At 32.1% G+C, this 14,554-nt stretch overlaps 1 protein-coding gene and 1 long non-coding RNA gene across 3 annotated transcripts; one reads left to right on the top strand and one right to left on the bottom strand.

Annotated features, from left to right (window-relative positions):
• The first annotated feature begins 1,577 nt into the window (after positions 1 to 1,577).
• On the top strand, positions 1,578 to 6,844 carry LOC105779444 (receptor-like protein 7). Its single transcript, XM_052629154.1, has 3 exons — positions 1,578 to 2,435; positions 5,622 to 5,886; positions 5,991 to 6,844. The coding sequence occupies exons 1-3, from the start codon at positions 1,733 to 1,735 to the stop codon at positions 6,565 to 6,567; spliced, it is 1,545 nt and encodes a 514-aa protein (XP_052485114.1). The 5' UTR covers positions 1,578 to 1,732; the 3' UTR covers positions 6,568 to 6,844.
• A 6,452-nt stretch (positions 6,845 to 13,296) lies between these two features.
• On the bottom strand, positions 13,297 to 14,159 carry LOC128040527 (uncharacterized). Of its 2 annotated transcripts, none has more exons than XR_008195081.1 (2): positions 14,023 to 14,159; positions 13,297 to 13,690 (listed from the first exon to the last, which is right to left on the bottom strand). It is a non-coding gene; the product is annotated as an uncharacterized LOC128040527 (long non-coding RNA). The 2 variants fall into 2 exon arrangements; XR_008195080.1 differs by having other exon boundaries at positions 14,031 to 14,150.
• Between the last annotated feature and the right edge of the window lie 395 nt (positions 14,160 to 14,554).

Here is a 14,554-nt window from a genome sequence, read left to right as displayed (position 1 = left end):
TTCTCTCAGCAAAAGGTAGATTCATGATAAAGATTTTTCCTCAGCTTGAAGGAAAAAAGATGAGATGCAAGAAGGGCTAAAGAATTTAGAAAGGAAACTATTGCAAAGGTGAAGCAATTGTCCTTGAGAGCATTTGCTTGACTGGTTTTACGTGCATTAATGAGAAGAAAAGCAAATCCAGGAAAGCATAGTAAGAAAGACCGCAAAATCAAAAATATTGGCATTGTTAGTGACAAAATGTCTATGGAATTAACTCAGGGTTCTGCCTAGACATGGAAAAGCCAGCAATATTCGAACCAGCCTCGTAATAGAGATATAAAAGCCAGCAATTTGCTTCAGCATGAGCATGGTTTCCTCTAATCATCCAAGTCTTGAAGAATATATTGAAACATTTGGTGCTATGATCATTGATACTTCATATCCAATTCAACACTTGCTTTCATATCAAGAGTTTTAAACCTCATCTTCCTTAATACTGTAAAACGAATGGGGAACTGTATGTGGTTTTGTTTACCTTGCAATATGCAGACTAATAGAGTCAAACACAAGTCTTGGTTGACCATTAATTCTCAGAAGGGAAGGGATTTGTTGGAAGACTATGGAACTTTACCAACATGCTGCTGCTGAAACTTATTGGTCTGCTTGTATTCCGATAGCTGGCATAATCCCATCAAATTAATATTTAGAATGGAATTAGAAATTCCAATTAAACTATGGTTGAATTTTGTGTAACCATATTTAATATTTAAGATGAGAAAGTCAGCAATGGAGCTATTGTTTGTAATGGTATTTGCCAAAGGCAGAAGCTGGTTTAAAATAAAGAGCAAATGGGTCCAAGAATGAAAAAGAGCTGTTTGAATGCAAATACCTGGAAAAGCTTCCATTTCCCCCTCTTTAATGTTCAAAGTTCAAACATTTCCATGTCTTATTCTTACATGTAATTTTTAGTCTTTTAACGTAATAACTAAATTCATTTTAATATTTCAATTTCATTGGCCCGCTTTAGTACTTAAATTGACAATTAGATTTATTTTTATCAACTTAAAATATGTAAAAACTTAATAATGTGACATAATCTCAAAGTGTCAAGTTAAATCTAAGTTAATGAATTTAAACGAACTTATTTATTAAATTTTAAGTACAAAAGTAATCGGAAAAAAAACAAATATTGAAGTGGTTGATTTATGTTTGAAAATTTCACCCATGTAAAACAGTTAAGAGTTTGAATGTTTAACCCACAAAAGCCAAGAAACAGTACAAAAGTACAAAGAAAATGAATTGAGGGACAGCTTAATTTCATGCACTCGTAACTGGTTCCAAACTGAAGCTTAGCATAAATATGGGGATGGTATGGTTTGCATTCATTAATACCAATCAAGTCTTTGGTTTGATTTTTCCAAGTTCGCTGAAACTTCCAACATAACAGCTTTGAGCCAACGTCTTCATGAAAATAACACTAAAGAAAATCTAATAGAAAAACACGTCTTATGCAGAAGAAAAGTCCACAACGAACAATAATATACACAAAGAACGTAGCTTTATCATTAAGGAAATTACACATTCAGATATTACTCGATTCAAACACCAATAGTTCGCAAAGAAAGAAGCAAAGCAACTTCTTGTAAGATGGACCTCAAAGACTGACCGGTCACTACTCACTAGTCAGGCCTTTCAGGGGAAAAGAGAGATTTGATTGATCTGCTCAAAATTGTCTTCCATTGTCCTCACACAAATGAGGACTTCAGCACTGGTTTCATGGCTCTTCTTCTATTCATATGTTGCAACTGTTTTCCGCATTAAGGCTGTTTCAGTTTCTGGTCAATGTCAAAGCGATCAGCAAGAGTTGCTGCTCGGATTGAAAAATAGCCTCAATTCTTCATCGTCTGAGAAGTTGTTGAAGTGGAATCAAAGCACGGATTGCTGTTCTTGGGATGGTATAACCTGCAATGCAGATGGTCAGGTTATTGGACTTGACTTGAGCAAAGAATTGATTTCGGGAGCAATTGATAAGTCAAATAGTCTTTTCCGTCTTCGGCATCTTCAGCGACTTAATTTGGCTTATAACAGCTTCAAATCCAAGTTTCCTTCAGGGTTTGAAAATTTGGCAAATTTGAGGTATCTTAATTTGTCAAATGCAGGCTTCACTGGGCAAATTCCGGTTGAGATTTCATACATGACAAAGTTGGTTACTCTCGATTTGTCAAAATCATGGCTTCTTGATCTTGGATCACTGAAACTCAAGAAGCCAAATTTAGTTATGCTTGTTCAGAACCTCACACGGCTACAGAATCTCTATCTTGACGGAATAAATATATCAGCAGACAGAAATAAGTGGAGCCAGGCTTTATCATCTTCACTGCCTAATCTGCAAGTGTTGAGCATGAGCGGCTGTCATCTTTCAGGACCTATTAATCCTTCCCTTGCCAAGCTTATGTAATAGCTCGATTTTAGGCCTAGTTAGAACAGTGGTTTTGGGGCCACAAATCCGACGAGAAAAAAAAATGTAATGGCCTGAATTTTTAAAGGTGTCGGAACGGTGATTCGAGATCACTAAATTCGACAAATAGGTAGAAAATATTATTAATTTAGTAAGTATAAGTTAAATGTGAAGTTAGGAAAATTTCTGAAATAGTGAATAGTGCACTAGAAATAAATATTAAAATAATTAGAATCAAAATGAGGTATCAAGACCTCGGGGATTTTAAACTGAGCCATAAATATTTTTAAAGTTCCGATAATTAATTGAACAAAAAGGACTAAATTGTAACAAATGCAAAATTTTGAGAAATGATTAAATAGCTTAAATGATAAAAGGAAGAGGGGTTAAAAGGAAAATATACCCAAGGTCTATTTGGGCTGGACGGCAAAGGCATGAAATCAGTAAGAAAGTAAGAAGAATTAAGGGCAAAATTGGAATATTACAAAATTTGCTTAATAAAGTTAGGACCAAAGAGGAATTATCTAGATTTCTCTTCATTTTTCTGAATTCTCATCAGCTAAAACACCATGGAAGGGCTTCTTCAAGCTGGTTCTTCATATTTTTATTACAAGTAAGTTCAATTCTTGACTATTTCTTGAAATTTTTGTATTTTTATGACTTTTACAACTAGACCCACTTGTTAAATTCATTAGTTTTGATTTTATTAAAGAATTTGAAAGTTGATATGAATATGTTCTGGAATTATATGATGATTTATCATTAAATTAGAGTTTTAAATTGTTCATATGCTGATTTTATTGAAAGAATTGAATAGAAAGTGAATGTTTGGGACCTAATAGTAAAAGAGTTTGAAGATAGAGTTATATGTGGAAATTATGAATTTCAATAGTTGTGTAACAACTTATAATGTCTAGGTAAAGTATTAATTGAGAAAACTAGATTAATTGATGGGTTAATTGAGAAAGGACCGAATTGTATAAACTGTGAAATTTGGGGCAAAATGGAAATCAATATTTTGCACTAAAGCAGTTTTGGACAGCAGCAGTAGTGTAACTTTGAAAAATCACCAAAAATTGTATAGATTGAATTAGAGGATGAATAAAATATGAAACTAAATCTTATTGAGTCTAGTTTCTTATAAAATAAACGATGTAAGCAATGGATTTGTAAATCATGAGATATAATAGATTTTGTGAGACAATGTCAGAATGAATTTGGGTTCCCCTGTTCTGACTTTGGAAAATCATTAAAAATAGTAAAAAAATGATTATGAGTTATAGTTTATATGGTTATAATCCTTAATGAGTCTATTTTTAGAAGAAACAAACAAAAACATCATCCGAATTCTGTACAATGAGATAATTAATTTTTAGTGAAGAGTGGTTGGAACTGTCAGACAGCGAAACAGGGGAAACTTTAAAGAATAAAATGTACTATTTGGCTGAACCAAAAATTCTGAAAATTTTATGGTATAAAGATATGTGAGTCTAGTTTCAGGGAAAATTAACGGATCTTAATTTGGTGCTCTGTAGCTCCAGATAAAAATAATTTAGTGACTCTGACTCGGATAAACAGTTTTGAATATACATGTGAGTGAATAGTGAAATTATAGCTAATGTTGTTTAAGTGTGTTATACACATCAAGGATGTGGAATGGAGAGGAGGAGGAGGAAAATTGGAAAATATATGAATGATTTGTGTATAATTGGTCATATACTTGATTTTAATTGATAAACGATGAAATAGAAATGATGCTTATATTTGTGCATTATTGGTCATGGTTTAAGCTCATGTGTGAAAATAAAAGTTTCATAGTATGTGTGTATGGTATATTTGGTATATGATTTGGCATGAAATAGTGTCATGAATGGTTTATGAATTAACACATGTTGGTAAGCCTGATACATGAATAAATGTTGTGCTCATCCATGCTTATAATGCTTATGCTATACGTGTATTTGGCTAACATATTTGGTGTATATGCTTAGACTTTGGCCAAGTAGTGGCTAGATTATGCCACGTTAAATTTATAAGTTATGCATTGAAATGGTTTATCGTGTGGTTAGTTCCAAAAAGAGTTATGTTTAAATACACTAGCTTGCAACTATGGTTGAATGATATGCTTATATCTTGTGTGATGTGCATAGAAACAAGTGTGGAAAGATAATGAAATAATAAGTTCATATGGTTGAAATTTAATGATTAAATGTTAATTTCATGAATTATATAATGTATGATGAAATGTATTCATTTTTGAAATGAGAATAAAATAAAAATAAAATGATCAAATTAAGCGGAACGTCGGATTTGAGTACTTCTGATCAAGAGATAAAGTGATAAGTGGTAGCTTTAGCTACACTTATCTGATCAAGTGAAAAAGTGATAAGTGATATATTTATCTGATCAAGTGAAAAAGTGATAAGTGCTATACTTATCTGATCAAGTGACAAAGTGATAAGTGTTAGCCTTAGCTACACTTATCTAATCAAGTGAGAAAGTGATAAGTGGTAGCCTTAGCTACACTTATCTGATCAAGTGACAAGTGGTAAGTGATCATACGTAAGACCATAGTTATACTATGGCAAAGTGAAAGTGAAGTACTCAATTTTCCGTAACCGTTCCCTAATTTGATTAAGGATGGTAAGTGACAAATGGGCCCAAAAGAATTAAAGTAAATGGATAAGTGGTAGTGTATTTATATCAGGACGATGTTGTTATTCAAGCTAAAGTGATATTTTCATTGCAAAATTGAGAATTTCATAAATGTGTTATTGAATGGTATAATCAATAAACATTGAGTTAAATGGTAAATACGTATTGGTGTTGAACTTGATGTAATTGAATTGTACGTGAATTAAATGGAAATTGCTAGTGATATGATCTAAATCGTGAGCATGAGAAATTACGAATTGAAGGAAATGGAAATGAAGCATTGAATTGCATGAGTATGTATCGGTTCTCGTAAGCCCTAATTATTATGATTATAACATTTTGAGGATATACTGTGAAAAGTTATAGGAGCATGTTAATTATTTTGAAAGTTTTAATTTAGATGAAATTTTATAACTCGGTTAAATATGTTTACAAGTGCATGTGTTTTGGTAATGCCTCTTACCCTATTCCGGTATTGAATACGGGTAAGGGGTGTTACAGCTTAAGTCTCTCTCAATTATTCGTTTAGACAGTAACAATTTGTTTGGTCCATTCCCAAAATTCTTTGCAGAATTTCAAAATTTGACTTCCTTGCATCTTGGTGGGAATAACTTGAGTGGAAGTGTACCAAAAGAAATCCTCCAGGCACCGAAGTTGCAGACTCTTGATTTGTCTTTCAACAAACTGCTCCAAGGTTCTTTTCTATGGTTTCCTCCAAATGCATCTCTTCAGTCACTGCTAGTTGGTGACACAAATTTTGGGGGGTGGTTACCAGAATCTATCAGCAACCTCGGGCAATTGACAAGAATAGAGTTGACGAATTGCAAGTTCAACGGGCCACTACCTAAAACACTGGAGAAACTTACACAGCTAGTCTATCTAGATTTTTCCTCCAATAATTTGAAGGGCCTATACCCGAAGCCATAGGGGATTTCAGAGCATTATACTTGCTTAACTTGTCAAATAATGCTCTCACGGGCACAGTCCCGTCATTTTTAGGAAACTTGCCCAAGCTAGAGGCCTTAGACCTTTCAAGCAACCACCTAATTGGGCAGATTCCTCCGCAGCTAGCAAACTTAAATTTCTTATCATTCCTAAATCTCTCCAACAATGAATTGATAGGAAAGATCCCATTAGGTACTCAAATTCAGTCATTTCCAGAAGCTTCGTTTGAAAACAATGCAGGATTATGCGGGCCTCCTTTGAAGGCACCATGCGAATCCCCTCCAGTAACAAAAGTCGGCCCTCCAAATCCCAGGACTGGTAACCATATCAATTGGAATTTGATAAGTGTTGAGATAGGATTTGTCTTTGGTCTAGGAGCTGTCATTGTACCTCTTATGTTTTGGAAGAGATGGAGGATATGGTATTCCAAGCGCATTGATCGTGTTCTTTTCAAGTTTTTCCCTAAGCTGGACCACAGAAACAGAAATCACAGGACAATAGCTCAATGGATCCAAGGAAGAAGGCTATAGTAATAATAAAGAGCATCGCAGGATGTGGGTTTGGACAAATAAGAAGCGGGTTCACTCAGCTGGCTGAAACCCTTGTATGACTGCACCATGCACTATATAAGAAGGTTCATCAGAATCAGTAAACTTGTATGCATGAAAATAAAGAGGGAAACTCTCCCTAATTGTTCCTGTAGCTGTTGTGTTTTGATTCCTCGTAATCTTTGGATGTACTTCAGTCTCGTTTGTAACCATTTACCTCTTTAAATAGAAGTATCTATCAATGAAGTCAGATATAAGATCAGCTAATATGAAACTTTTTTTTATAAATTACCTTGGCTTTCATGGTGATAAGTTGACAGAAAACTTGATGCCTCCCTTCTCCTTGGTTACTCGATGAACCCAAGCCGAATGCAGAGGCGGAGGCCACTTCATTAAATGGCCGGCAAAGATTTAACCGTCTACAGTTTACACCGGTATATGACCCGACCCAGATTTCAACAGTGATGGATTAATTGGACTTGGGCGATAAGAACATATACAATGCTAAAATTACAATTTTGATTCTCTCAAATTTTATTATTATTCAATTTTGACCTATCCACTAATGGCAGATTTACAGCTTAACCGTAAAAATTTTAAGTTGATACAATAATAAAATTATATTTTAATCTTTTTAAAAAATTATAATTTAATTCTTGATTTCCAAAAAAAAAAGTTATGGCTTCCCCCCTCTAACTATAAGTTATGAATTGCTGATCATCATATTAAATGCATTTCCATTTTCCAACTAAACTTCCATTTCTCAACACTTGAATTTCTTTCTCCTTTATACTACAATAACACTTGCAATATTTTAGTTATGAATTGCTGAACATCATATCATATGCCTTTAGATCGAATTGAATCGAATTGAGTGAAAATTTTTTAAGTTAATCGAGTTGATAAGTCCTGTTTTATCATACTAATTCGATTTGAAATTTTCCGAATCAAGTCGAGTGAAATAAAATTTGAGTCGAGTCGGATCAAGTGAAGTTATTCGAGTTAAATTAAAAAATTAAACATGTCAAATTAAATTCTTCTTAAAGTTTAACTAATTCCATGTTAAAGCATATAAATTTCAAACCATATTTCAAAGTAAAATAATAAAATAATAAAAATATATTTTAGTATGATAAACTTGAATGATTAATCAAACTATTTAGTTCCCAAAATTATTATTTTAGGAAATTTTAAACCTTTAACTTTATATTTTTTATTTTTATTTTTAAAATATAAAATTTGAAATTTTAATAAAATATTTTAAAATTTGAAAATTATTTTGAATTTTTGAAAATTATTTTGAATTATTTTGTAATTTTGTTGAGACAAACCAATTTGCTCATTTTCAAAATTGACAAGGACTAAAGAGGTATTTACACCAATATGTTATTCAATTATTTAAGTTATTTGAATTGTAAAATTCAACCCTCAAATTTGAAACTCAAATTACTTATTTGATTTAACTCAAATAACTCAATGCAATTAACTTAAAATTTGAATTTTTTTTTCAAATCGAATCTCACCCCTACATTTACGTTCAAAGTTCCAAGTTTAAACTTGTAAGTTTGGTTTGATTTTATATTCGAGTTTATCGAACTGTTATTTTCTTTTCATTGCTTATGGGCAATGGTAATTATTACTCCCCTTAGGGTGAGTGTTCGATCAAATTGAGTCAAATCGAGTAAAAAAATTCGAGTTGGTGAGTATTATTTTATCAAACTTTTTTTGAATCAAGTCGAATCGAATCGAGTGACATTGTTCGAGTTAACTTAAAAAATTAAACATGTCAAATTGAAATATTTTTATAGTATAACTAATTACATGTTAAAACACATAAATTTGAAACCATATATATTTGAAAACTTTTCAAAGCAAAATAAAAAAAATACTTATGATAAATTTGAAATAATTAATTAACTTATTTAGGTCCAAAATTATTATTTTAGAAAATTTTAGAAAATTTAACTTTCTTTATATATTCTTTAGAGTTTTTTAAATTTTTATAAATATTTTGAATTTTAAAAATTATTTTGAATCTTTTTGTAATTTTTGTTGAGAGAGACTAATTTGCCCATTTTCAAAATTTTCAGGGACCAAAGAGGTATTTAATTCAATTTTTTATTCGAATTATTCGAATTGTAAAGTCCAACTCAACTTGAACTCGAAGCTTGAATTACTTATTTGAGTTGACTCGAATAACTCGATTCGGTTAATTCAAAATTTAATTTTTTTCGAATCGAATCAAGTTTTACTCACCCACAATTTCCCTATTACACTCTACTAAGTTCTATATAGAAAATCATTCATGATCGATCCTTAATGGGCGTCGAAACCACCAAAAATAATTCCTACAATAAAATAACTCTAAACAGTAGCAAAGAGTGGTAGTAGGGTCGAGTCCACAAGGATTGGTACTATAATAAACTTTCCATTTAACTTATGACCAGAATTTTTGTCGTGTCGAAAGTCATGGCAAAAGTCGTGCCCACAACTCCAAACGGACCTACAAAAAAATAAACAAATAAATCAGGGGAGTTTTGAAAATGTTTAGAAACTAAATAACTGAAACAACATAAATAAATAATTAAATAAATTAGAAATTAAATTGGAAATTAAATTCAGATTTTGTGATCAAAGATAATAAGCCTTAGCCCTAAACTCGGTGGATTCTAGATTTTTGAATCGATCCTTGAAAATTAATTTTCTCCTCAAAACAATAAGCTGATTATAGCAGTTAAGAACGTCCTAACCACCAATTCTTCCTCTCGTAGCTGGTCCCAGTACGACCTGCAAACCAACCCTTACCGATTATCTAACCGAGATACACGTGTTCCCGATTCAAGATTTTGGCAACCTTGCGCTCTGAAGAACCCAACTCGAATTAGCAGCCTCAATCGCGTGGGTTGTTTAAACTCGATCACTTCTTCATTGATTTGTTCTAGGAGATCCGAATACAGCACGACCGACTCGTTCCTCCAACATCAGCAAACACGACTTCAACCCAACATGCACTTTTTGACTTGAAATCAACTTAACTTTAAGGGATGAGTTGTCAATCTCGATACTTACGAAAAATGTGAATACCGATTGGAAGGATTTTTGGTATGGATACGTATCTCACGATTCCCGACCGAAAAGAACACCAGCCTAAAGTTAAGATGGAATTTAGTAGAGCATGAATTTAGTCGTGCTTTGTAGGTTTATGAATGGTGATTTGATGATAATGGAGGAAATTGGGAAAGAAAATGACTTGAAAGGCAATTAAACGAATTTTGAAAGAACAAAGAAATGAAAATGGAAGCATCAGAATGCTCATACCCAAATTGGAAGAAAAAGAATAATTTCTCTTAAATTCCAAATGAAAATCAAAGATGTAAAATTAAATGTGTTTTTCCTAAATGCATTAAAACCTTATTTATATACATGTTATTTACTAATTTTGGATTTAACCACTTCAACATATAATTAAAAATAAATAAAAATTATGTAACACCCTTAACCCGAATCTGTCGCCAAAACAAGGTTACGGAGCATTACCGAAATTTACAAATTAATTTTTAGACATTTTATTTCATCTAGCATTCATATTTGAAACCAACCAAAATCAAAATATTAATTAGGTAACGTTGACCAATTTAACTTATACATGCCATTCAATGCATTATTCCCCTAACATGTACAATCTTACCAATTCACTTGCATATACATTTTCACACTTAACCTTTATCACATATGTTCATTCTTTTCAAATGTACCTGCATGCACACTTCATTTCATATTCACTTTAGCTCGTTATTAACCCCGTTGAACACTCGAAATATACACGGATACGTAGAGAATTAGCACATAAGTGCCACACTGATATGTAGTCGAAGCTACCACTGATATGTAGCTGTAGCTACCATTGAAATGTAGCCGAAGCTACCACTGAAATATAGTCGAAGCTACCACTGATATGTAGCCGTAGCTACCACTGGAATGTAGCCGAAGCTACCACTGGAATGTAGCCGAAGCTACCACTGATCAATAACACTGGAAATGTCCATGGGCCTGCTCACACAAGCTGTCAGGTGTCTGCAACACATGCTAGATCACCCAGCACCCGAGACTCACTGTAATACTGTAACACTGGTCTCTAGTAACATGTTACTTGTATCCACTTCTATTCCTAGGTTCAACTGGGAATTTACACTTAACACTTTATTTTCAACACTTTATCACTTGAATAATTCATGAACAATTTTCCTTCCACATTCAATATTGATTCACATATCAAATAAAATTCACAATTTATAAAAATATATTGCTATTATTTACACGTAACTTACGAGGCTAAATTGCAGAAATATCAAAATTTAGGGATATTTTGGTAATTTTTCATTTTCTCAATTTCCACCCAAATCTTGATCTAAATTAATATTTCATTCAATTTATTAATTTAAATGATAAAACAATTCATTTCATGCAATTTGGTCATTTTGAAATTTTACAAAATTACCCTTAAAATTTTACTTTTATTCAATTTAATCCTGAACCTAAAAAATGCAAATTAGCTATTTTAAAATAAACTCATATTAGTTGAATATTCACATATATTATTTTTCCTCCTCCTCCACTCCATTCCACATCCTTGATATATATATATATTACCACTATTGAATCATAGTCATTAAATTAATTATATCTTAAGCTACAAAACTTTGAATTGAGATCCGTAAATTTTATCTGAAACTAGACTCACATATCTTCTTTAAAGTCATCCCTGTTCTGCTGTCTGACAGTTTCGACCCTTATTCACTAAAAATTAATTATCTCCTTGTACAGGATTTGGATGATGTTCTCGTTTGTTCCTTTTGAAAATAGACTTATTAAGTATTCTAAGAATATAAATTATAACTCATAATAATTTTTTAACAATTTTTAATTATTTTCCAAAGTCAGAACAGGGGAACCCAAATTCATTCTGACCTTGTCTCATAAAATTTATTATATCTCATAATTTACAATTCCATTGATTACACTGTTTATTCTATAAGAAACTAGACTCAATAAGATTTAATTCCATATTTTTTCATCCTCTAATTCAATTTCCACGATTTATGGTGATTTTTCAAACTTAACCTCTCATTCTTGTCTAAAACTATTATAGTGCAAAATGTTGATTACTAAATTTATAACACCCTTATTCCCTTTCTCTATAGTATTTCCCATCACTTTCTCTTATTTTTCTTCACTAACATATCAAGAACATAGAACCTTATATAATAAAACCCTACATTAGCATCAATTCCATACTTTTTCAATAATATCAAACTAAAAAATATATTGAAATCTTGATGTTCTTACCTTGCTCTATTGATTTCAATCTTTAACTTGATTTTCTCTCTCCTCCAGCCTCTATTTCTTGAATCTAACTTGATATTCTAGTTCCCCATAGTCTCCTTATCAATTTCCTCTCTTGGTGGTTATGGAAATTTCTTTGAATTCTAAGTGAAAATGGTGAATTTTTGGTGGGAGGACCAAATTGTAAAGAAAACAAAACTTTTTTTTCTTTCTCTCTTCTTCTCATGTTGATGCATGGAAAAATAGTGGGATGGTGGCTTCCATATTTCTTTGGACATATATATATACTGAATAAAATAATAAAATATCATTAATAAAATCAAATCAAAATATAATAAACTAATATTTATTTATTTAATCTAAAATATCACCAACATCATCATCATTTTCTAGATTTCTCTCTCTTCTAATTGACCATTTTGCCCTTTAGATCTTTTAAAATTTCATCATTGAGTCATCACTTAATTTGGTAAAATTATGATTTAGTTCCTCATAATTCTTCATCTATTCAATTTGATCCCAATTCATCCATTTTCCTGAGTTTCTAGATTATTCCACCCTTAAAATATTTACACTATTAATCCTTCAACTTTTTTATATTTACGTTTTAGCCCCTCAAATTTTGAGTATTTACTATTGGGTAACAAAACTTTTCTCACTTTTGCAATTTAAGCCTTTCTTGAATTAATATGTCATAATATACTTCCCAATGTTGTCATAACTCAAAATTCTCTTTTTTGTCACTTTATTTCCTTACTATATCAAAAATAATATCTTATTGTAAAAATTTTCGGGGTATTACAAATTAAAACTAGATTTTTTTTTCTATTTTTGGCTTTTACAAAGTCAAAAGAATCTGATAAGTCCTTGGCCTTTTCCACATTTTTTATTCGGCCTCACTTTATTGATTGTGTTTCAATTTGGTCCTTTTCCGCTCGTTTTTTACTCTTAGCGTCCCAGTTGCATCTCTGACAAGATTAAAACATAAAAAAACTAATTCAGCAGGGATCAATTCAAAAATTAACCGAATTTAACAGAAAAAGTCTAGCAAATTAACATGTTATCAATCCTAATATAACTTTTTGGTCAAATTCTACTATTAGTCCTTATACTATGCATAAAATTCAGATTTGGTCCTTATTATCACATGTGTAACCTAGTGTCAACTTGTTATTTTCACATAATACTCACAAAAACATTGCCATTATAGTTAATAAGATTTAGCGGCTAATGTTAGAGTCAAGATTCAAATTTCAAAATTAAAAAAACAAATAAACGAGCTAAATTTAACCAATTTAAAAAATATAAAAATTAAAATTGATCAAATTAAATACAAAGATCAAATCCACAATTTATACATTCGAGAGATTAATAATAAAATTTAACCTTACTTTTTCATTCCGTAATCTATTTGTTTCGATGAAAGACTAAAGAAATGCAAAAATGCATCTCATTAAAGAAAAGTAATACAATGTTATTGTACAGCCCAAATTTTGCCCGGGCCCAAAACCCATTACCAGCCCAACAAATACAAACCCAACAGACCCAAGTTACCAGCCCAAATCTAAAACCTATCACACCCAAAAAAATAAAACCCTAAAGGCCCAACAGGCCCAAACACCTAAAACATTTTAAAAAAAAACCCTAGCCACCTAACCACTAGCCGCCGCACCTAGCCCCTAACAGCCCTGCCACCGCCAACTGCTCTGCTGCCGCCGCACCAACTCTTTCTGCCACCACCATGCCTGCTTCAACCACTCATCTGTAGGGAAATAACAACAAATATAGAAAATTATTGTAAAAATGGCTATAAAGCCATTCAAACCAATGTAAAAAGGGGGTTTTTTGGAAACAAGAACAGATTCAAAAACGCAAAGAGATCCATTCCTAAAGGGATTTCAGTTTCTATTACTTTGTTCTCTACTTTTTTGATACACAAATAACTAAAAAGAATAGATCTGAAAAGCGGACATTTCAAGGTGATTTTCATTTGTTTTTTTTTCATACTCATCTAATCTTATTCTTATTTTTTTATTTCTTTTTTCCGAAGAATAGTTTATTAGCATAAAATATAAAAAAATAAAAAAATTTAACTTTTTTACTTTTCCGGCCACCGCGTGCGGTAGCCGGCTCGGCCGACGTGTCGGCCCTGTTCGCCGATTTCTGGGACCTGGCCGGATGCTTGAGAGAAAAAAAGGAAGGTTTTTGAGTTTTTTTTTCTAAAGAACGGCAGCAAATGAGTTTTTTGAGAAAAAAATTAATTTAAATAGGGGTGCAAAACGGCGTCGTTTTGAGCTAGGGTTAACAGGCTCCAAAACGACGCCGTTTAGCTCCTGACCCGAGTACCCGACCCGCTCCGCCAAGGATCCGCGTGTTTTCTAAGAAGGGGTATTTCCGTTCGCGGTCCTTCCGATTTTGCAAATTTTCGCAATTTGGTCCCTTTTCCTTCTTTTCTTTTATTTTAATTTAGCCGCATAATTTTATTTTTGTTTCATTTTAGTCCTGCTTAAAGTGATGTGTTTTGGAAGCGGGGTATTTACTGTTTTTGTCCCTCCCCTTTTGGCGCGTGTTGCAATTTAATCCTTTTTATTTTGTATTCGCCCAGTATTTTCATTTTTATTTCGAT

The sequence above is a fragment of the Gossypium raimondii genome, chromosome 4 (genome assembly GCF_025698545.1).
Source record: "Gossypium raimondii isolate GPD5lz chromosome 4, ASM2569854v1, whole genome shotgun sequence".
NCBI classification, from domain to species: Eukaryota; Viridiplantae; Streptophyta; class Magnoliopsida; order Malvales; family Malvaceae; genus Gossypium; species Gossypium raimondii.
Note: the sequence above shows the minus strand (reverse complement) of the source record. Positions and strands in the feature narration are given on the sequence as shown.

Bases quoted from the DNA above. Each gene is read 5' to 3' on its own strand.
- LOC105779444 (XM_052629154.1), top strand. From the start codon at position 1,733: ATGAGGACTTCAGCACTGGTTTCATGGCTCTTCTTCTATTCATATGTT. The intron at 2,436-5,621 runs AATAGCTCGATT...TTATTCGTTTAG, and splicing joins TTCCCTTGCCAAGCTTATGT to ACAGTAACAATTTGTTTGGT. The intron at 5,887-5,990 runs GCAATTGACAAG...TTTCCTCCAATA, and splicing joins GAATCTATCAGCAACCTCGG to ATTTGAAGGGCCTATACCCG.